The sequence below is a fragment of the Rhipicephalus sanguineus genome, chromosome 6 (assembly GCF_013339695.2).
Source record: "Rhipicephalus sanguineus isolate Rsan-2018 chromosome 6, BIME_Rsan_1.4, whole genome shotgun sequence".
Lineage (NCBI taxonomy): Eukaryota > Metazoa > Arthropoda > Arachnida > Ixodida > Ixodidae > Rhipicephalus > Rhipicephalus sanguineus.
This window is the reverse complement of record NC_051181.1, coordinates 167,928,457-167,952,367: the sequence shown is the minus strand read 5'-3', so window position 1 is coordinate 167,952,367 and position 23,911 is coordinate 167,928,457. Positions and strand designations below refer to the sequence as shown.

The 23,911-nt window shown below is 46.6% G+C and overlaps 2 protein-coding genes across 4 annotated transcripts in view; one reads left to right on the top strand and one right to left on the bottom strand.

Moving 5' to 3' along the window:
• LOC119397025 (ankyrin repeat domain-containing protein 16) overlaps positions 1-16,361 on the bottom strand; it is a 115,698-nt gene extending 99,337 nt beyond the window's left edge. Inside the window, exons 1-3 of one of the 2 annotated variants that reach the window (XM_037664450.2) lie at positions 16,093-16,360; positions 15,878-16,036; positions 2,002-2,124 (exon numbers count right to left, since the gene is read on the bottom strand). In XM_037664450.2, coding sequence (XP_037520378.1) covers positions 2,002-2,124; positions 15,878-16,036; positions 16,093-16,301 — 491 coding nt within the window. In that variant the 5' untranslated portion in view covers positions 16,302-16,360. Of the gene's footprint in view, positions 1-2,001; positions 2,125-15,877; positions 16,037-16,092 lie in introns of both variants that reach the window. The other variant, XM_049417304.1, reaches the window with a different exon arrangement.
• Positions 16,362-21,221: 4,860 nt separating this feature from the next.
• Positions 21,222-23,911, top strand: part of LOC119397024 (UDP-galactose translocator) — a 44,230-nt gene continuing 41,540 nt past the window's right edge. The window contains exon 1 of one of the 2 annotated variants that reach the window (XM_037664448.2): positions 21,222-21,697. In XM_037664448.2, the coding sequence (XP_037520376.1) occupies positions 21,625-21,697 (73 nt within the window). In that variant the 5' untranslated portion in view covers positions 21,222-21,624. The remainder of the gene's footprint in view (positions 21,698-23,911) is intronic. The other variant, XM_049417303.1, reaches the window with a different exon arrangement.

Genomic DNA, 23,911 nt, shown 5'->3' with positions numbered 1-23,911 from the left:
TGCATCAACTCCTTCACAACCAGCTAAACATCGACACTACTACATATATTTCGATAAACACAGCAAGACCTACACGTGACAAACACTCCTTAACGCTAGCTGAATATACGCACCAATCTGACTGCTTTAAATACTCTTAATTCCCGAGAGCGATAACAGACTGGAATGAACTTGACCCATCAATTGCTAACACTCTCTCACTAGACAGGTTCTCCACGACAATCAAGGAGGCTTTACTAACATAGCACGGTTAAGTTACTTTATCACCTTACTTATTTTGTGACCACAACAGTTTATCCACTAGTGTGTTCTGCTTATCTCTTATGTTTCTATTGGAATAGCCCTTATATTGTATAACGTGTATTTAACTATGCTTGTATTTATGTATTTATTGCGTATTGTTGTACTACCTACTGTAATCTGTTGCTGTTTCTATGTATTACTATTTAAGTTATCACTTTATGTTACTTTGTGAGCGACTGTTATTGATTTCGTTTTCTTATTGTTCCTGTTGCTGTAACCCCCCTTTCCCTGCCTTGATCTCATACGAGATTGGCAGTATTTCTAAATAAATAAAAAAAAAATGTGCACACACAACTACTACACTTACAAAAACACATTGATCCACCTCTTAACACTTCGCTCAAAGCCATAAAATACAGCATAAAAGTGTTTGCTGACTGCTTCACATGAAACCGGTCCCCACAAGGCGTGGGATCTGCGGAATTTTTTTTAATAGATATCTTTGTGATGACGTGTTTTGTTATGCTTATAAGCACGACATGATGAATGTACTACGTATACATAGCTTGCATTGACGTAACTGCGCCCGACATCTTGGCCTACCAGCTGGTTGAGATTCTGCGTAAGCTTTTGCTGGAACGTGCGGAGCAAGAAACAGGCCAACAGATTAGTGCCGGTGCCCCCGAGCATCTTTCATACCCAAAACCTCGCGTTCCTTTGTGTTCCCCATTGGCGCGGCTGGCGAACAAAAGAAAGTGGGGAGAGCACAAAAGAACGCAGGGACCGAACAAGTGGGTATTCTCCTCTGCACAGACATTCTCTAATGAAATTATAGTCACTGTGGCCGCCGTGTTGGGGTACCAGCGCAGAGAACCTGTCTGTGACGTCACGTGAAAGCTATGTATACACTCGTCTGTGCATGCCTGGAAGTTTAATTTGTAAGAAACAGTTGGTTCCTTCCTGTCTCTTACCAGTCCCCCACCCCCATTTTTTATTTTCATTTTTCAAGATTTCACCAGGCACAACGCGTTAAAGGGGCCCTGCAACATTTTTTCGTCTGCATTAAGCAGTGCTGGAGTGTGTGTAGTGCTGAATACTGAGATGAACGCAACAAGAATTATCGAAATTGGTGCAAGGTAACAGAAGTTATTAGTCTTCAAACTTCAAAACCCCAGCAGACAATGAGACAAAAACGTTCCTTTTCGCATTTCGCTCTCCCACTGACGTCAAAGGCTGGTTTCAATCACCGCGCGCTTCTTATGGATGGATACATACCAGTAGAATCTCCTCCTGGTGGCAGTTGTGCAGGACACCTAGAGTTGTTTCGTAATTGTTTTCAAGATTTCATATATAAAAACAGAAATTCTTTTGTATCTGAGGAAGTATAAGGAGTGCTTTTATAATTTTTAGCACATAATAGTGTGGCCTAGCTGGGACCACATGAATTTTACATGCGACTTGTTGCGTCAAACCAATCAAAACGCCCAGCCAATGACGTCACTCTCATGTGATAAAACGTACTTCCAATCACAAAAATAGCCGTTGTGTGTTGCTCTAGTCCGAAACTAATGTGGTTTCTCTGTTGAAATAAAATTAGAACAGCTTCGTTTTTCGCGCTGCCACTTGCGCAATGACATCGGTGTATTCCACAGTTCCAGAAGAAGCGATAAAAACGACATTTAGTTTGTGTTGCAGGGCCCCTTTAAGCTTATTAGGGACCAACTTTCCCAAGGACACCTGCTGCGACTAACATGTTACCTGCACGATATGTGAAATGGTGTCCAACCATCCTTATTTCGTAGTCTTGTATTGGCACCACTTGCAACCAGTGCTTGAACCACTTCCAGGTCATTCTTCGTACATGCCAACATAAGTGGCGTCCTGCGAGCAAACAGAAAAAAAGTGCACAGTGCGCGGCTATTATTCTTATTCAGTGCAGCGAAATAACTATGTGAATTTTTAAAAAATGGTCCGACAATGAAAAGTAGACATTTAAGCACTTGTCTAGAACACAGCGCACGCGTAAACACAAAGGCAGTGTCTAGCGTTACGTCTAGACATAATGGTAGGAGCCATTGCAGTTACGTCTGGACGTAAGAATAACGAGCCTTAAAAGTTACGTCCAGCGTGACAATACAAATACAGCCCGTTAAACCAATGCCTCCTTGACTAGATGCCCGCCGCGTCGCTCGCGTTCCCATTGCGGCGGTGGTTCCCTCAGTTCCCCACAAAATCCGTAAGGCAGCGCTCGTAGCCTGACCGACTTCCGCCGGCAGCGGAAATACGCTTACCGCAGCAGACGACGTCATCAGTTCCGCCGCGCGCTGCGTTTGGCACCTCCGAGACGGTAACAGGCGTGATGGCAATCTTGGAGGCAGCAACACAGTGACCTCCGTTAGTAAGCAATTAAGTACGTAATTAAGTAAGGTGTTCCTATTCCCTTTTAACACAGCGCGGGCGTTTTAAGCGCCACAGGAAGAAAATACCATTGCATCCGTCGCAGGCGTGCACTATAGGCGGCGCTCATGACCTGACCGCGGAGAAAAGAGAGGGAGAGGGTGCGGAACCGGGTTACCGGACCACGCGGCGAGCATCTAGTTAAGGAGGCATTGGTTAAACCTACCGAACCGATGGGCCCCAGTGGCACAGCGGCTAACGTGTCGTGCTCGGAACTGCGAGGACGTTGGTTCAAACCTTGCTGCTCGTGAAGTTTTTTTTTTTGTCGCAGAAGGTGTTGCAGAAGTTTGTTGCCAGAGAAGCACGACGCGGCTCGTGGGTTACGTGCGCCCACGCCTGCCCCTTCGGGGCAGGCGCGTGGGCTAAACAGCGCGTGGCCGCGACAGCGGCCAGTAGCGCGTGACGGAGACCCTGCCAACCGGCCATTTCGCTAACGCTCAATGGCCGCACTCGCGAAGCGAGGGCGAAGCCACGATTAGATTTCCGTGCCGTGCCCGAAGGGCACAGAGGGCCTTCACTGAGCAACAGGAAAGTAATGTACTCACGTTTGTGGAAAACACATCTGGACTGAAGTCCCTAGATTTTTCCCAGCTCTTCAACAGGGAAAGATCTAGGGACTTTACTCTGGACCACGGTGTAAGAAAGAGTTAGGTGCTGACACTCGCCGTTCCGCTTGAGGAGAGGGCACGGGCAGATTGTGTTCGCCGATGACCTTGAGCCACGAGTAGTTTTCGCGGCGCGCGTTGAGATGGTGCTACGGTAAGGGGTCTCAGGGGCTCGCGCGGCGCTCATTCTGAAATTCGCGCGCAAAGGAAGATCTTTCTGCAAGCTTTGTGTGCATGACATTCTGTGATTTATAAACGCATTGCCCTGTGTCTGTGAGCCCTGTCAGTGCATTTGTTTTGCTAATTCGTGTATTGTGATTGAGTGCACGTTTAACTCGACGCTGTGTATGATGCCAAGTACCCTTTAATGGCCTTGTCGCTGTCTGCACCTCGAAATGGGCAAAACATGTTTTGTACCGAACTGCAACTCGGGGTATAGGACTTGTGCGGAGCGTGTGTCGCTTTCAAGGCTCCGCGTGAACCAGAGTGCTTAGATAAGTGACGACGGGCGATTCCGAGAGTAGACAGAGTATTGGAGCCGGCTGACCATGTGTGCGCGAAGCATTTCCCGGAAGAAGCGATCTCTGCAACATATCATGCAGAGTACAAGGGAAACGTCCTGTTGCATGCCCGAAAGAGACCTACGCTCTCTTCGGATGTTGTGCCTAGCATTTTCAACGGCTGCCCAAAATACCTGACCGTGAGGTGGACTGCTGCACCCCAACTCGAAGCTCGTTGAGCTGTTGAGAGCGGCTGAAGAATATTTTGCAAAAAATTCAGAAAGCCAGTCTGTATATTGGGAAACGGTGGAGCATGTGCTAGACACAAAGAGCATAACATTTCCATGTGCTGAGCACAAAGAAGAGGTGATAGCACACATTCTCCACTATTACATAACAACGAGAATGCGGCAGCACTGCAAAGCCGTAAGCACAAACTTGAAGAAACAAGCTCAAGAGAAAAAAAAGCAAGCAAAGCTTTGTTCATCATGAATTTTATTGCCAAGTTTGCAGAATATATAAATTTTTCTTCCTTGTGAATTTATATTACAAAAATTTTATCGTCCATTATAGCATATATAGTACCATGTAATATAGTTTTTATCTTGTCACATAGCTTTTTGGCAGAATAAAGTACACGTTCAGCCCTTGTTTCAGCACATCATTCTTCACGTTCCAGCACGCCCCACTAGACCTGCTTATTGTAGAGGATTATATTCTATAATATTTCCTTTTGGTGTCTTGAAATGACAGAAGAGAATAAAAATATGCATATTTGTGGACAAGAGCTGCACAAAAGACAATGCTTTAGGTAGTGCGCTCGCTTTCACTGTCTGATAAGCACTCATCAAGGTCGGTGCGGCTTCCTAAAGTGGCGCAAAGTATGGCTGACGGGATTAGCCCGGATTCAAAAATGTTCCAAAAGCCGGGAGAGTTCATGATTAAAATAGATACTCCGACTTAACAAAATATAACAAAAAACTACACAGACGTTTTGCCACCTATGCAGGTGGCATCTTCAGTATGAACTGGCACCGAATGAGCGGAGGTCACCCAGTCTTTCTCTAGTCTCGTATGTCTCTGTACACATCCGGTAGGGGGCCACGGTTGCTGTTGCACGCCGACCTGTCACGGCAGATGAACCACGACTCGAGAAGCTTTCTCTTGCCCCACCTTTGCTCCAGAGCCAGCGTCGTCGCATTACTGAAGTCGAAGGCATGCCCCGTCGTCCAGCAGTGTTCGACGAGTTCGCTCTTGGAATGTGTGGCATGGGTGGCTTTGGCGACGTCCCCTTTGTGCTCTTTGATTAGCCCGACAGTCCCAACATGGGCGCGGTCCGTGTTAACCAAGGGTTGACCTTCGAGACCCAATGAAGTTCTTCACACCATATCATGCAGCCGACATTGCCAGAGGCCAAAATGCAGCAAATGCGAGATGCTAAACGCAAAACTGGCAGGGGTCGCGTGTCAATTGAAGTTCTTAATAGAACGCGTGTAAGTTTCATGATACATTGGTTGAAACTTGTCTGACGAAGTTTTTTTTTCGTTCAGTTTGCTAAGCAACTAGAGCGCAACAGCGATATCCACACGCACACACACACACAAACACGCACACACACAAATGCACACACATACGCACGCACACATCCTCACACGCACGCACGCATGCACTCACACACACACACAATACGCACACACACACGCACGCTCACGCACATACATACAGGCTCACATACGCACGCACGCAAATGCACACACGCGCACGCATATGTCCTTACACACGCGCACGCACACATGCACTCACACAGACACACGCGCTCGCACGCACACACGCGATACACACAAACACGCACACACATGCACGCGCACGCACAAAAATGCACACACGCACATGCACACAGACGCGCACACATACGCACGCACGCACGTAAATGCACACACACACACGCAGGCACATGCACTCACACACACGCAGACACGCGCACGCACACAAACGCACATGCATACAGACACGCACACATACGCATGCACGCACGCAAATACCCACACGCGCACGCACATGTCCTTACACATGCGCACGCACATGTCCTTACACATGCGCACGCACATGTCCTTACACATGCGCACGCACATGCACTCACACACACGCCGACACACGCGCGCACGCACACACGCGATACACACAAATACGCACACACATGCACGCGCGCGCACACAAATTCACACACGCAAATGCACACAGACGCACGCACGCACGCACGTAAATGCACACACACACACACGCAGGCACACCAATGCACACACGCACATGCACACAGACGCGCACACATACGCACGCACGCAAATGCACACATGTACTAACACACACGCAGGCACACTTGCACGCTCACACACATACACAGGCTCACACACACGCGCGCAAGCACACACTCGCAATACACACACGCGCGCACACACACGAGCACGCACGCACATTTATCGCCTTCCTTATCGCTAGCGTGCCTTCGCTCTTTGATGGAGACTGCCTCAAGTTAAGCCAAATCGCAAATGCCTTCGAGCTGCTATTCTTCGAGTTGCTATCTTTATAGCAGCTACCTCGAATTTTCACTCACGGCCAACGCTGCTTTTTTGCTCAGAACCAAAGACGCCGACGCCACCGACACCGGAATTTCAGCGAAAAGAGCTCTTTAACGCGGTCGCGTCAAAATGCGACCGCTCTCCAGACGAACGTTTGCTGCTGTCGGAACATTTATATGACAAGAACGCTGTTGGGAAATAATCTTCCGATACAATTAAAAATCAATTTCGTTACTGCAGAATCTCAGTGTACCAATTTATTCACATCTATGTGCATAAGTATATCGAACGTAATAAACAAGCGAGGGTCCGCAGCAATAACCTACTACGTGCGGATCGGCGCCTTTCCCCAATGAGCCTCCTCTCCTTATGAACCTCTAGAGTCACTCTCTATGATGGATGGATGGATGGATGGATGGATGGATGTATACGGCTGTGCCCTTTAGATCGGGCGGCGGCTCACGCCACCTAGCCATAAAGTACTATCATGATGTACTGAAGGATTGCATTTCACTCGTGCCTTGATTGTATCCACCAATCGGTTAGCCTCCTCCTGGTTATTTCTACTCATTTAAAGTCTATTTTGCCTTCACTGTCCCTGAACCCCAATGCTTTGAAAAATTCCGCACCATTATCTTGGACTGTAGGGTGAAGCCCTTTACAGAACATTATCAAATGTTCAGCCGTTTCCTCCTCCTCTCCACACGCACTACATAACGTGTCTGTGCCTTCGTATTTGGCTCGGTACGTCTTGGTCCGCAATACTCCCGTCCTGGCCTCAAACAGCAGAGAACTACCCCGAGAATTATCGTAGATCTTTTCTTTTGCAATTTCCTGCTTGAAAGTTCGGTAGGTCTCCGGTGATGATTTCGTAAGCATCCCCATTTTCCACATGCCCCTCTCTGTTTCCTTCACCTTCTTAACCGATGTTTCCTTTTGGCTTGGTATTCTGCTGTTGTCTAAATACTTGCTTGACAATTTTCGAGTTCGCTTCCTCCATTTAGTATCAACATTCTTCATGTGCAAGTAGCTGAAAACTTTCCTAGCCCAACGCTCCTCTCCCATTTTTCTCAATCGCTCCTCAAATTCTATCTTGCTGCTAGCTTCCCTGCCCTCGAACGATGTCCATCCCATGTCACCCTGTACCCCCTGATTTAGGGTATTCCCGTGTGCTCCCAAAGCAAGCCTACCTATGCCACGTTGTTTAATTTCCAATCTTGCTTGAACCTCTGATCTCATGCACAAGACCGCATTGCCGAACGTCAAACCTGGGACCCATTACCCTTTTCCAAATCCCTCTCACAACGTCATACCTATTGTAGTTCCACAGTGCCCTATTTTTCATTACAGCTGCATTCCTGTTGCCCTTAGTCATTATGTATCTTTCGTGCTCCCTTAGGTACTCAGCCTGTTGTTTATCCATACGCCCAGATATTTGTATTTATCCACTATCTCCAGCGTGACTTCCTGTATCTTATGCTCACTGCCTTCATTATCATTAAGAATCATGATTGCTGATTTTTCCCTACCGAACTTCAAATTTAACCTATCTCCTTCATTACCACAGATGTCTATCAATCCCTGCAGATCTTCCTTGTTGTCGGCCATTAATACTATATCATCTGCATACATCAATGCTGGTAATGACTGTTCAACGTGTTTTCCTTGCTTGGCAAAAGAGAGGCTGAAGCCGAGTCTACTCCCCTCTAATTTAGCTTCTAATCCTTGTAGATACAACATAAATAACAGAGGTGACAAGGGACACCCCTGTCAAAGCCCGCGTTGTATATCTATAGGTTCGGATACCTGTTTTTTCCCATTTTATAACTACCCTGTTACTTTTATAGATGTCCTTTAAAAGATTAGTTATTCCATCTTCCACATCTAGTGTGTCCAGTATTCCCCACAAGTCTTCTTCAATCACACTATCGTAAGCTCCCTTGATATCTAGAAATGCCAGCCACAGGGGCCTGTGTTCTTTTTCCGCTATTTCAATACACTGCGTCAATGAGAACAGATTATCCTCCAACCTCCTTCGTTTACGGAACCCATTTTGTAGTTCCCCCAGCACCCCCTCATTCTCCACCCATGTCTGTAGTCGTTCCTTTACGATCTGCATCACCAACCTGTAAACTACTGATGTCACTGTTATAGGGCGGTAGTTGTTTATATCAGCTTTGTCCCCCTTTCCTTTATAGATCATGCTCATCCGGCTTAATTTCCACCCATGGGGGACTTCACCATCCATTATTGCTTTGCTCGCTGCTTCTCTTAATGTTTGCTTAGAGTTTGGGCCCAATTTCTTTATGAGCATAATTGGGATGCCGTCAGGGCCTGTTGATGAGCTATTAGGAACCCTCTTCTCTGCCCTTTCCCACTTTCGTTGTCCCAGTGGAGCCAATGCGCTAATTGGTCTATCCTCATCCGTTAGGGTGCATGCATCGCTTCCTTGTTGTTTAAATTTTTCTGTCATCATTGTTCTTATAAATTCCATTGCCTCATCCCCTTCTAGCCTAACCCCTTGAACTGTAGTTATAAACCTATGTTCCATGCTTGTCTTATTACTCAGAGAATTGAGATGGTTCCAAAACTTTGCAGCTGCCTTTCTATCCTTTTTGTTTACTTCCGCCATCCATTGGGCCCCCTTTCTTCTAATCTTTTCATTGATCAGATTGGAAGCTTCCCTTCTGCAGCTCAAAAAGTTACCCCATTTTCTTTCGACATCATCTTCCGGTTCACCCCTCTGTTTAGCATGCCTGTGTTCTCTGGAGGCTTCCTGACGTCTTACTATGGCTCTCTTGACTTCCTCATCCCACCAGCTCTTGGGTTTGTGTCTCCTTTTCCCGGCTGATTTGACTCCTACCTTAGCAAGCTCCAACTCAAACAGTCTAGTTAGATTTGTGTACGTCCACACTGTTTTAGTATCCTCGGTGATTACTTTCTCAATCTCTTTAGTTGCTATTTCTATTTGCCTTTCTGAATAAATATTACCCTGTGGTTGCTCATATTGCCTCCTTCCTATTTTCATTTCTCTTCCAAAACTCAGCTTGATACATTTGTGATCACTACCCAAGCTTCTGGAACCATATTCATCTATGTTCATCACCCTTAGCCTATCATACATCCTATGTGACATCAGTGCGTAATCTATCGTCGACTGCAGCCTTCCCACCTCCCATGTTATCTGCCCTTCGCACTTCTCGGTACTGTTGCAAATGATTAAATCATGCCTTTCACACATATCCATCAGCATTCTGCCTGTTGGGTCAGTATATCCATCCATATCTTCTATGTGCGCATTCATATCTCCTAATATAATTATCTCGCACTCTTCTCCTAGTTCATCAATGTCCTTTTCTATGCACTGCACCATTTCTTGGTTTTCCTCTCTGGCTTTTGCTCCTGTCCACAAGTATACAAAACCCAAGAGCGTAATTTGCCCTGCCACTTTCCCTTTTAGCCATAAATGTTCCCTGCACTCCTGCTTGACCCTTTGACAGTCTGTACTTTTATGAATAAATGCCCCGATACCACCCCCCTTTCTGTTGCCTTCTGTTCTATTGCAATATTCCCATGCGTAGTCCGGATTGCTAGGTGGTTGTTCCATGTCCCTAAGATGTGTTTCTACAAACCCATATACCATCAGCTTCTCCTCCCTTAGCTGCTCTTCTATCTCTCCACTTCAACCTATTCCTGCCACCCTGCGTGTTAATATACCCTACATCTGAATTTGCTCCGCCCTCGTGCCTACGTCGATTTCTTCTCCCCCGGACTCTACGTGTCTTGGATATTGGTGTCACTTTGAAATCGTATCTGTCCACACTGGTGGCCTCAGGGCACTGGGTCCCCCTAAAAAGCTGTGGCTTGGCGACCCATCCTATTACCTACCCTCCTGCCCGTGGCACCACTGTAATGAATGCCATCTTGTGCAAAACGGCGGAAGCCGGGCTCGTACACGTCTTTGTTTACCTCCATTACGCTGTAGCCGAGCTGCCGGCTCATAACTCTGATGACACAGTTAGCCTCTACCACCCTCCTTTCCATACCGCCAGATTGCCCCCAGACTTCTGGGATGGTGCATATGGTCACATGCACACCCTCAGGAGCTTCTCGAAGCTTACGCACCCCATCCTCTAACTGTCTCTGAAGGTTCTGGCTCTTTCCCTTCAGGACATCGTTGAGACCAGCATGAATGACGAGGTTTTCACCCTCCATGCTGTCCCCTACCAATTCCTGTGCTTTGGCCGATGCATCGGTCATGCACTTTCCTGACTGGGCCTCCACTTTTACCCTCCTGTCTGCCTTCACTGTCGTAAGGACGCCCTGCTCGACTCTGGCTACATTGGAGTCCCCCACCACTAGGACCCTTCTACGGTCCAGTCATTCGCTTCCGGCTTGCGATTGCTGTGATCTTGTTCGCACCCGCTGATCTCCCGTTCGCTGAGTGTCGCCGACTCGCGATAACGAGCCCGCTGCCGGTGCTCCTTGCTTTGCCCCGCCGGAAGACTGCCGCGCTACATCGCTGTAGCTTTTTCTCCTGCTGTCGCCTGTTCCTACATGTGCCACTGCAGCCCCTAGGTCCCCTTTCTTACCTGTTTCTGCCTGGGATTCCGTGTTGTCCTTGCCTTTCGCCTCATACTGCTCGGGACCAGAGTCAAGCACCATAAGCGCCTTTACTCGCTCTTCGAGCTCAGCCCGCCTTTTCCGTTCCTTCCTTAGATCGGCCTCCATTTGTTCTACTAGGCTGGCGGTAGCCTCCCCACGCTCACGTGCCTCTCCGAGCTGCGCTTGGAGCTCAATTCTCTGTTCTCGCTCCACCTTCAGCTCCCCCTTTAGCTCCTCAATGCAAGCTTCCATGCGCTGCACGGCCACCTTCACTTTCTCACACAGCTTGCACTCGAAGCTCGCCTCCTCAGCGTCGGCTAGACTTGTGAAGGCCGTCTCATCTAGGTAGCACCAGCACGTGCATTCCCCGCACTACACGAGATCACTGGCGCCTGTGGTTTTTCCAGTCCGCTTAACCATCGCCCGCCCGACCATCGAACAGAACACACGAAGTTCAGTCTAAAACCGTTAATATAACTAAACAGGCGCACTCAAACACCCTACTACGGGTTAAAACTGCCGCCTACCCCTACCCCGTTCACCACGTGGTCAACATTACTGCCAAAGATGCACTAAACCGCAAAATAATAGTTCTTACATCATTTATCCCTACAACCCAACAACACAACGAGCAATATAGAAAACAAAAAAAAGGAAAAAAGGAAGAGAACAAAAAGAAAACTTATTGCTTTGTACGCTGCTCCTGCACCGTCCAACCTCCGCCTGCCCCTTTCGCAGCCTCTAGAGTCACTGAAAAATCAGAGTACCGCAAAGGTAGGCTGCATGCAGGCAACATTGGGTGGCGGCGGCCATGTCCCTTCCAGACCGTCCGGCGCATTGCTAGCGTGTGTTGAGAAGTGACCGATCTTTTAGCCTCAGTGCCATGTTACGCTCGGCAGAACGGCATTATGTGTGTGTGTTTCTTCAAGAGGATATTAGAAGTGATTTCGAGTCATCGACAGGTATGGATCAACTGCGCGGTTAGCGGTGTAACTAATGAAACGTACGGCGAGTGTTGCCATGTGCTCGCAAACTCTCTTCATGGCTTCATCGGTCTCTTTTCGTGTCACGCCCAGGCGTGTTCACTAGGTCCGGATCTGTAAACATAGTTGCATTAGCGCAGTGACATCGTGCGAGATGCCATTTACTTCGACATTTGGTGAATCTTGACTGTTTGCGCTAGCTTTGCAGTCGGTGTTCAGGTTCACTGCACTCGAGAACGTTATCAAACAACATCGAGGACATTCAACATTGCGTCCTTCGACTGATCGCTGACGCATAGCTTGCCTGCGCACCGTGCTTGCTGTTCAACTGGTTGATATGTCTAACAGAAGTTGTGTGTGTACTGTAATTGGAAGTTGTGCGCAACGTCTTGATTCGGAACGCCAGCAGCCGAACGCACGGGCGAATCGGTGTGCGGTAGGTAAGGTGATCTTACGATCCGATCACCATCTGATCTTACGATACGTAGAAAATAGGCCATCAAAAATGATTGACATCACTACTTAATTGTTTCATTTCCTATTTCTTGTCTCCTTAATATTCCCAACGTTGCAATGAATTTGCAAATATTTTGCTGTGTTCCGACAAACAGTTCTTTTTTTGGCGTTGCCAGCGCGTAAACAGCTGGGGTTTGGTTTCTGCACTGCTGCACTTTTTTTTCCATAATGCACTCTTATTAAAACTTCCTCGGCACGGTGCTTTATGTTCTTTTGATCAGAAATAGCACATCCCGGAATTTTTAAAGCGCATGCTACTGCAACACAGTATGTATATAGACCTAGGACTCGCATAAAATCGACTCCCTCAATGCGTGGTATCTGCTTTTTTTTTTTTTTTTTTGCTGTGACCATTTCTCACCAACTATTCAGTATTTTAAGGGTACGCTCGGTGCAATGCAGCATTAGCAGAATTTTTTTGCAACAAATTTAAAAATACACTTGATAACATTGTCTTATACCAAGTTTATCAACAGAGTTCCACGCTTATGTTTTGTGCAATGCCAAAGATCATGCCACAATTGCCTTCAAGGTATACCAGTAAACAGTTATTATTTTAATAAATCTTCGATTTCGCTCTCGTGCGTGACACGCTTATAACTCGGATAGCATGCGTAATCTATTCAACATATCGAGATATAAACAGCCGAGCAAATAGAAAGTTATGTAGTTTTCAATATCGCTGACCATAGCGAACTGAAAAGGTGAAGTATCCTGTCGCATAAGATCTTTTCCAGCAATGTTAGTGTTGTTCACTGCAGGAAGGTGTGTTATTTGAGGGGGGCGAATTCGTTCAGGCCAACTATGCAGCCACGTAGAACGGCGCTCTTTGACATGAATTTTTTCCCACACGGCAAACGAGATTCCCAGAGTAGCTCACCAGTAACGTTCGATTGATGGTGAGCATCTTCTGGCATCTGCATGCAGTGACGTAGCCAGGGGGTGGCACACCGGGCCCGTGCACCCCCCCCCCCCGAAAAAAATGTCTGCTTACGCCCCTGTCTGCATGACGCGCTAAAAGAAGCGACGAAGTACTTCTGGGGACCGTGGTACTGCTAAATGTCCTGCCACGCTCTGCATTGAACGCGCCTGCGCCCAAAGCGCTTGGAAAGGATATGGCGGCGAGAGGTCACGTGATGCGAGTAAGCCAATCGCGTCGGCGGCGGTGCACGGAAAACCGATGCGATACTCTGAAATTTTTCCAGTGACTCTAGCAGCCTCTAGAGTCACTGGAAAATTTCAGAGTACCGCAAAGGTAGGCTGCACGCGGCAACATTGGGCGGCGGCGGCCATTTCCCTTCCGGACCGTCCGGCGCGTTACTACCTTGTGTTGAGAAGTGACCGATCTTTTCGCCTCGATGCCGTGTTACGCTCGGCGTAACTTCAATATGTGTGTGTGTGTTTCTTCAAAAGGATATCAGAAGTGATTTCGAGTCATCGACAGTTATGAATCGACTGCGCGGTAAGCGGTGTAACTAATGAAACGTGCGGCGAATGTTGCCATGTGCTCGCGAACTTTCTTCGTGGTTTCATCGGTCTCTTTTCGTTTCACGGCCGGGTGTGTTCGCAAGGTCCGGAGCTGTATAGTTGCATTAGCGTAATGACCGTGCGAGATGCCATTTACTTTGACACTTGGTGAATGTTGACTGTATGCGCTAGCTTTGCAGTCGGTGTTCAGGTTCACTTCATAGCGCATTCGAGAACATTATCGAACATCGCGAACATTCAGCATTGCGTCTTTCGACTGATCGCTGACGCATACCATACTTGCGCACCATGCTTGCTGTTCAGCTGGGTGTTATCTGTAATAGAAGTGGTGTGTACGGTAAGTGGAAGTTGTGCGCGAAGTATTTGCCTCGGTTCGGAACGCCAGCAGCCGAACGCACGGGCGAATCGGCATGCGGTAGGTAAGGTGCATCTTATTTTGCGAATACGTTGTCATTTCCTGACAGATAGGTAGAAAAGAGGCCATCGAAAATGATTGACGTCACTACTCGGTTGTTTCATTTCCTATTTTTTGTCTCTTTAATATTCCCAACGTTGCAGTGCATTTGCAAATAATTTGCTGTGTTCCGACAAAGCTTTTTTTTGCGTTGCCAGCGCGTAAACAGCTGGGGTTCGGTTTCTGCACTGCTTTTAATTTCAACTTTATTTTTCCGTAATGCACTCTTGTTAAAACTTACTCGGCGCAGTGCTTTATGTTATTTTGATCAGAAATAGCACATCCCGAAACTTGTTAACGCGCATGCTACTGCAACGCAGTATGTATATAGATCAGGGGCTCGCATGAAATCGATTCCCTCAATGCGTGCGAGGATAAGCCGATTTTTTTTTTTTTTTTTGCTGTGACCATTTCTCACCCACTAAACAGTATTGTGGGTATGCTCGGCGCAATGCAGCATTAGCAACATTTAAAAAAAAATAAAATACGCTTAAAACATTGCTTTGTACCAAGTTTATCAACAGAGTTCCATGCTTCAGGTTTGCGCAGTGGCAAATGATCATGCGACAATTGCCTTCAAGGTATACAGTAAACAGTTATTATTTTAATAAGTCTTCGATTTCGCTCTCGTGCGCGACACGCTTATAACTCGAAATGCATGCACAATCTGTTCAACAGATCGAGATATAAACAGCCGAGCAAATAGAAAGGTGTGTATATGTACTTATCAATATCGCTGAACATAGCGAACAGAAAAGGCGAAGTATCCTGTGGCATGAGAGCTTTTCCAGCAAAGCTTGTGTAGATCGCTACAGAAAGGAATTCATTCCGCGGCCAACTATGCAGCCACGCACAACGACGCTCTTTGACTTTAATGTTTCCCACACGGAATGCAAAAATATGCGAAATTCCCAGAGTAGCTCACCAGCAACGTTCGGTTACTGGCGAGCTACTCTCTGGCATCTGCATGACGCGTTTAAAAAAGCGATGAAGTACTTCTAGGGACCGCTGTACTGCTAGGTAGGTAGGTCAAAACATTTATTAGCCATTAAATGGTTACAGAGAGGTGATTGCCGCGCTCTGCATTCAACGCGCCTGTACCCAAAGCGCTTGGAAGGGATATGGCGGCGAGAGGTCACGTGATGCGAGTAAGCCAGTCGCGTCGGCGGCGGCGCGCGGAAAACAGATGCGATACTCTGAAGTTTTTCTAGTGACTCTAGCAGCCTCCGCCTGTTAACGCCACCTGTCGCAGCCGAAGGAGAGCCAAGGCGGCGAACACAACCTGGACGCGGCGCCGGCGGCAGAGTCATCACCTAAGTTAACGATAGCGGTGACTACGTCTGGACGTAACCCTAGCCACTGCCAAACACAAAAGTAAACCCTCGGTAGCAGACGCACAATGGTCTACGTGCAATAAAAACGATCCGGGCATATACAACAGCCATCTCACCAGTCGGCCCTTTTCAGAGGATCTATCTGGCATCCTTGATCAATGAGAAACTGCACGATGTCAAGTTGAGACAGCTGGGCAGCTTCGTGTAACGGCCTTTTGCCGTCATAGTTCTGGCTTTCAAGGAGCAGCCGACAGTGAACTTCTTCGCAGAGGAATCTGCAACAGAAGTAATATGTCAGTTGTCGCCGCTCCTCGTCTCGGTCGACTCTTACCGGAGTATGTTCAGAGAACCGCATCTACACGCAATATGAGCCAACGTGTCACCACGCTTCCCATGAGTTATCGTTCGTAAGGACAGCGCGGCCTGCTCGACGTCGTTGCCGCATTCTTTGCTGAGAATAAGCCTCATATCATCCACGCTACCACGCTGCGCATGCTCGAAAAGCCTTCGTGTTACTTCATATGAGGTGCAGTGTACCATACCTTCAGGGTCTATGGCAGTTATGGCACAGAACACTTATACCACTTATACTGCTTATACTACCATTTACAGAAGGGAAACTGTACCTTTAACAGTGCAACGGAAATAAGGGTAGCGGTGGCGTTGTGAACTAAAGTATCCGACCAAGAGATGACGCTGCGAAGACTATCATCATCATTGCGCCGGGGCAATATGGCAATATGGCTATGCGCAAAGGAAACCCATGTGGAACGTACTGCAAAGAACCTCTCCCATATGTGATCGGCGCGGTAGAGGCCCCGGAAAGTCTCAAGTTCCAGCGATCGCCGCAGAGAGCGAAAAAATCAACCGCGGCGAGTTCCATCGATATGCGCGGAGAGTGGAGCTACTGACTCCTCTTTTAGCGGTCGGATAAGTTAGTTCGCATTTTCCGTGTTAGGGGCGCTCAACGCGGCCAAAAATTTTATTTCAGAATGTATCAGAAGATTGTTGAAAGCTTAGTTACCGTGTCATTTTGCATATAGCTAGTAGGGACCAGTTTTTATGTTACTTCTAGAGTTAATACAAGAGCTTAAGTGTTTGAGGACAAGTATTGAGATTATATTAACGCTCGAAAAGCAGCAGCCCATTGGCATCGATTGCGCTTCGGTCGGTTATTTCATTCAAATTGTACCGCGGTCGTTTGCTTTGATCGGCGTTACGCAGCTCCGTTTTAAATCAGTTTTGATATAGCAATGCGAGTTTGTGCGCCAAATTTTACATGCCGCTGCCACAAAGCGAACGTGTCTAAAGCCTGTGAATCACGTCAGCTGCGGCGCTTCACCGGCTGCCAGCGTGAAAATTCAATGCCAGCAAGGAGCTCGGAGACTACCTACGAAAACGGAATAACCATGCACCATGTGGATGTGCGCACCGGTGAGTGAAAATGCACTGCTTTGCATTTGAACATAGCTTTTTTTTTTGCATGCGCTACGGTTTTTGTCATTTCAAAAGGTTTTACGACTCGTCCAGCTGATCGGATGCACCGCTTGTGGATTACAACGACATTTTCTAAGATTATTTACTTCGTTCTCACTTTTGCAAAAAATATCTTTACTGCTAAACTTTGTAACACAGATCACAGCATAAGTTTTACCTATTTCCGCACAAATTAGTCTTCTGAGATAAATGCTCATAAGTCCAATGCATGGTAGAGCCAAGTGAACTTATAGTATGTATATGCATTTATACATTTTCGTAAGTTTACAATCATACATATTACATTTGCACATACCATGTAGTTTATAGAGTTGGGAAATTAACTCAGTATCCTCTAACTGAGGCTTGGTCAGACACGGTCCACTGAAGGTCACCACTAAAACAAATTCACAAACAAAGCAATGTTATGTGCACACTATTTTTCTCATGCAGTGCTCTCATATACATTCTTCTCAGACATGAATCGCAATCCACTCACGCTTCTACCATAGTAATCATTATTTTTTCCTCTTCCAATCCAGCCACAGCCTCCAAGAAACTGCTCATATCAGCACACGCTCGGATGCTTTATCTCTGAACCTACCTCAAGTCAGCAGAGGATTTTCCACTACTGATAGTAAATTCGTCGTGCCAAATCCTCACAAGGTATGGTTGTGGATACTTTACTTATTGAACCAATTTATTTTTCTTTCATCATTTCTTTCTTGCTTTTTCTCATGACTCAATTTTTTTTCTTCTCAGAAAACTGGACAAAAGAGAGATCATTAGTTTCCAAGCTACCCACACCAAGTCGTAAGAAGCTCAAGAGTCGCCTATCCACCACCAAAGTTTACCAGGCGGACAAATGCAAGCCTTATACTGAAAAGCAGTGATAGTGTACGGTATGTTGAAGCAGTACAAAATTGGGTCCACAAATTATTGCTTCTTGCTTCATGAATTATTCAGTTTAGAGGAAATGTGCTGGCTTCAAATTTTTTGGATAGTGCATGTGATGGTGTGCACATACAGTACTTTAATCTACGTGTGAAACTTTACATAGAGTATCACATGTAACTTGGTAGCAAGTGGGCCAGTAGTAGTGCATATTTAGCAGCACTTGTTTTTCCCAGTGAATATAGTTTGCTGCAATTGTGGAGGCTGTTGCAAAGCAATGGCAGGGAAAGCTACAGTAGTGCTGAAAAGAGTTATGTGTACCGATTGCTTGTAGGGAGGGACATTGTGAAGGTTCTAAAATAGAAAACTGTGTGCAAACACTCGTGCCTTCATTAAACAAGGCATTTCGTGTAGTGGTCACCTGGAGAATAGTTTCCGGGTCACTACTCTGGAATAAATAACGTTTGATGATGGGAGTAGGAGAACGGAAGCATGTGCATAAGGACATTTTGGGCAGTGTTCTATGAAACAGGCTGTTGAATTTGTAAAGCATTTGAAAATTTAGTCTTTAGTTTTATTCAGTGAACTTTGAAACAGACACATCCAGAAAAGAGGGTACAGCACCGTTGCATTTGTGCAAGCAATTTGTTTTGTATGTGAAGTGGAACCACAGACAAGTAGCAAATAATATTTGTTCTAGATAACAGACCTGCCACATGACAGGGAGTTTTTTAAAGTATGTTTATTTTTAACAGAAAAATAAATAAGTGCACTCAATAGATACAATCAGAGTTCAATAGAGTTGGCCAGTGTTTGTGCATGTTAAAGATTTGAATGTGTAATAACTGCTATTTCTTTGATATTGGCGTGAGCTATATATCCAAAAAAGGCTAGTTTTGTGTTCATGCTTGTGATGCGCTGCAGGTAGACACGGACCAGAAAAAACGAGAACAACACAGGGTGATGCGCAACACCTTGTGCTGTTCTCGTTTTTTCTGGTCCGTGTCTACCTGCAGCGCATCACAAGCACGAAGACGTGCCATCTAGCCCCTATTGCCGCCTTATTAGTTTTGTGTGACACTCGTGTTAAGAGTGAGGCAGACAATTAGGAGGTAGTGAAGAATGAAAATGTAAATTCGGCTTCTGCAATCGTCCATCGTTTAAGCAGTGTCTTTCACGACTATGCACCATTGGCACCAGAAAAAATGGACTAATTTATTTATTTTTCAGAGCGAAACATAGCAATTAAACAAAAAAGCTTATTATACACATTTGACAGAAATGATTACTCACTGCCTATTTTTCCAACATTGCTACTATTACTTCCAGCACTTCCTAGCTGTCTAGTATACTACTGTTCCAAATGTCTCTATTGTGCGCGCACACATCATGTGCAGTCTATTGTCGGTGCTGTCCACTGGTACATCATTCTTTTTTATTTATAAATGAGTGCTTTCAGGAACACGCGCAGGCATCTGCTATCACATACGTCAGTTGATAAACAGTGGGCGAGCAAGGGTAGCTCACTTCTCGAAACTTCCGTGACAACCTTTACAGGAATGTTCACTTGCTGAAATGTTGGATTCACGCTAAGGCTTTCCTTATTCGCCACCAGTTAATCAACTGAAGTGTTTGTCACTGCAACCTCTTTTGAAACATGAACCAAGTTTCCTTTTCAACGTGATACCGTAAATGGTGTTTTCCCAGAACACATGAGCTTAGCTGAACTGAAATTTGAGCTAAATGGTCGGAATTCATCGTAAAAAGATTGGCGCGCAGGCACGAACACAAGGATATTGAGCACAATAACGAGAACACGTTATGTACAGGAATAGCTAGCACAACAGTGTGGTTTCACTTTTTTTTTTTTTCAGCGCCGAGTGGCTCTCGCCAATGTGTTGTCAAAATAGTAGGTCGGGCTGAAGCTAATCTTACTGACACTGCATCTTTTGCGAGCTTTGATGCTGTTTGTTTATTACCGCTCAAATCGTCAAACGCGCATGTGTAAGTGAGAAAGAGGACGGGCAGCACTGTACGCAAGTACTGTGCGAGGGTCACCCATCGTAAATAGTATCGTCTGACGCTTCGTTCTGCGTACTATAAGAGGTATGCTGAACGAGCCAAGAGACAGAGTTGCTCAGTTTCAGCTGGCAATTTTATTAAGCAGATGGATATTTCTGTTTGTTGTATGTATTGTTCAACTCTGTAACTGACAGTGCTGCTTGTTTACATGTATACTGCTGCATTCACGATTGCCAATAAACAATGTAAGCTTACTTGCTTGGCGTGTTTTTTGCCAGTTGAGGCCGTTCGGTCACCTGGCGACGTAACGAAAATATTTGTAGTAACGATAGGCTGCCGCGCGCGCGAATACAACCCCCGGACAGCAGTGAATAAACGCCCAGAACCGGCGGGCGCGCACCGCGACGCCGCGACTACCGCTACGGTCCCTAGAATATATTCTAGGGACCGTACTACCTTGGTACTACCGCGACCGCCCGCACCCGCCAGCAATGCAACAGCCATATTGCCCCGGCGCAATGATGATGATAGTTTTCGCAGCGCCATCTCTTGGTCGGATAATTTAGTTCACAACGCCACCGCCATAGAGTTTCCTACAATACTTACTAGAGGGAACTCTGGCGCTAGTGTCTATGGGAGCTGCAACGCATGACGCTTCAGCCAGCATGGGAATGATGGGTAGTACACAAATTTGTCTAAACTTCGTTCTTTCGGCTCCGTTTGGCTCCGCGTCGGCTGCATCCGCTTTGTCGCAAAACTAAATTCAGCAAAAGTCGGTAGTTCCACTTCACCACTTTAACTTTTTTAGGCTAACCAAATCAAACCTGGTCACGAAGTTCACGGCGGTCTATTCTTTTATCCGAAACGAACGCCAAAACGCGGCAATAAACAAAGCCACAAGTACGTTTGAAGCCGCAAGCACGAAGGCTAGGCAAATTTGTGTACTACCCATCATTCCCATGGTAGCTGAACGATCGCAGCGCCAGAGTCCCCTCTAGTTAATTTTAGGAAACTCTATGGCCACCGCTACCCTTATTTCCGTTGCACTGTCAAAGGTACAGTTTCCCTTCTGTAAATGGTAGTATAAGTGTTCTGTGGCGGTACATGTTCGCAAGCCTTAGTACACAGCAGTAATATCAAGTTCTGTAGAAGTTGGTGCAAGCATGCTACGGCTGTGAAACAGCGGGCTTTTTGTATTTGTGTGTGTGTGTGTGTGTGTGTGTGTGTGTGTGCGTCCGCGTTCCACGGAATCGCATGTGCGCCCACTTGCATGATATGAAAAGCTGAGTACTGTTGTGCCGAGGCTGTACACGTTGCACGTTGGCAGGCCGCACATGACACGCGTCCTGTCTTGTTGCGAGCCTGTCAGCGATTGAAGGATCAACATTCTCGGCTTTTTCGTGTGTTTTGTGCGCGACTTATCCCAAGGCATCGCAGCCAAACTTGAGACACCATCTCATGTACAAAAGTCATGACGGGCATCAGGAAGGACCAAGTTTTACTAGTCGGATCTAGTGCTTCCGTCGCTGAACAAATCAAAACTGGTACGTGGCTGATTTCTTCCCTTGCGTGTTTTTGGTAATAAGCAGGTGGCTCTGGAGTTTTGAGAATCAATGGTTATTGAAAGAGAGCGTGCTCTCAGCCAGAACTAGGATAAAATACATTACGACTCTAGCTTAATGCTGAAACGATAACTATTTGTCGTACATGATACGTGCGCAATGACTCTATTCGATACGATGCTTTCCATTAGTACCTTAAGGTATTTATTCCTTATTACATGTTAAAGGAACTGGGGCACCTAATTTCTTTAGCGCAACGGAAAACTAACTGGTTAGAGTGTCTAGTCACGGAATGGTAACGTGGGAAATGCCGTGAAACATTTTTATCAGAATATGTCTATCTGCGGCGAAATGTTACAGCGCGGCGGTTTACTGCGCATGCGCGCACACCGCGCGCATAAGCCGCGGCTCGACATGGGTCACTGGCGGCCGCGAAGGCAGCGCCGCTTCTCACCATGCAACTTTGTTTACCTCGTAGGCAGCACAGAACAGAGTGGGGATAGATAATAATATACATATTTTAACTTTGAGGACCAATTTGGCGCGCATGACAGCGTCAAGCTACATGACTACGTACAGAAAAGTGACCGACTTCATAATCCAGCTTCAAGGCTCTTCCGCTAGGCAGTGTGACATACCGGCCTTTGGTACTTTTAAGCACGATTTAAAAATATAAATCCTACTCACAGCGCGAAAAGGATGCTGCAATTAGTCGCTATATTTCACAGTCTTTTCATTTCTACGAGGATCTAATCACACGTTCTGCCCAGTTGTTGGTCCCTAAGGTGGTGTAACACGAAGCAGTACGAGGGACACAAGAGGCGACGAACAAAAAAATGAAGCACCAATGACGTTAACAAAACTAGCCACTACTTGTTTAAGTTACATTTCTTATTGATACACTGTAAGAGCTGTTGGAACCTTGCAGGTGATTCCCTCGTACACGTCTGGCTTAAGCCTCCTTCATTTCGAACTTGGTCTACTAACTAACATGCTAGAACTTATTTAGACTTTTATCAAATTACCACACCATAGTGTCATTCCGCTGCAGCTTGCAGCGTTGGCAGGACTTTCGTCAGATCAATGCTGGTACAGTGTCCCATCAAGAATTCCCGCATGCGGCATTGTATTCCCGTCATAAATTGTGTAGTGTATGGCGTACAAGTATTTAAAAGCCTAGACATGCTAGAATGTCAGTGACACACTGTCTCAGTGAAGATGCCAATGTCATCAATGTCATTATCGTGGGTGCAGAAGTTGTGTAGTGCCATGCTTTCTACATATGATGTGGTGCAATAAAGGTGTGGTCCTCAGTTCGGTTAGACTGCTCCAGGTCGCTTGTGTAGATACAGCTTGCACCCTTTCTCCTACATGGTGTCAGAAGTGGCCACCGTTCGCTCTCTGTAATGGCGGACAAGCCAGATGCCGAGTTTTCTGGGGTACCTGGACTCCAGCAGCCACCGAACTTCAACTTTGCCAACCAAGGTGCATGTTCTACCTGGATTGAGCAGTTTGGGAACTATACCTATGCCACAGGACTGTTTAGCTACAGTGTGAAAACGACGAACGTAGAGTAAAGCAAAATGGACACGGACGAGCACTGACTCGCAACTGAAAAAACGTATTTGAAGAACACATTAAGGTAAACGCAAAAAAGCTTATCAACATTGTGCATAAGTGTTGTGGGAATCGAGCGCGCCCTCCCTTTGGCGCCTCGTTCCCTAGCTAGCGCGTGTTGGCCCCGCGCAGCTCGAGCACCGGGAACCGCCGATAATCGGCGACATGGCTACCGTGGCTACGCTGCCAGGCCTTTTTGCTCGGTGCGAGCCATGCGTTGGTCTTTTCCGCACGAGCCACGCGTTTGAACATGACGGAACAATGCTCACACCACCAAGCTAGCTTATGTCACTGCGCAACGCCTGTCCTCATTGGCCGCCAGTGACAACCCCCTTCCCCCTTGAGCTGCAACGCTGCACGGCTGCAACGTCTTCTCCATGTTAGACCTGGTGAAGGCCTACATGCAGATACCCATCAATCCAGACATCCCACAAACTGCAATCTTTATCCCCTTTGGCTTGTTTGAGTTTCCCTTTATGAGCTTTGGCCTGAGGAATGCTGGACAAACCTTTCAATGCTTCATCAACAAAGTTGTCCGCGGCCTCGACTTCTGCTTCATCTATCTTGACGACATATTGG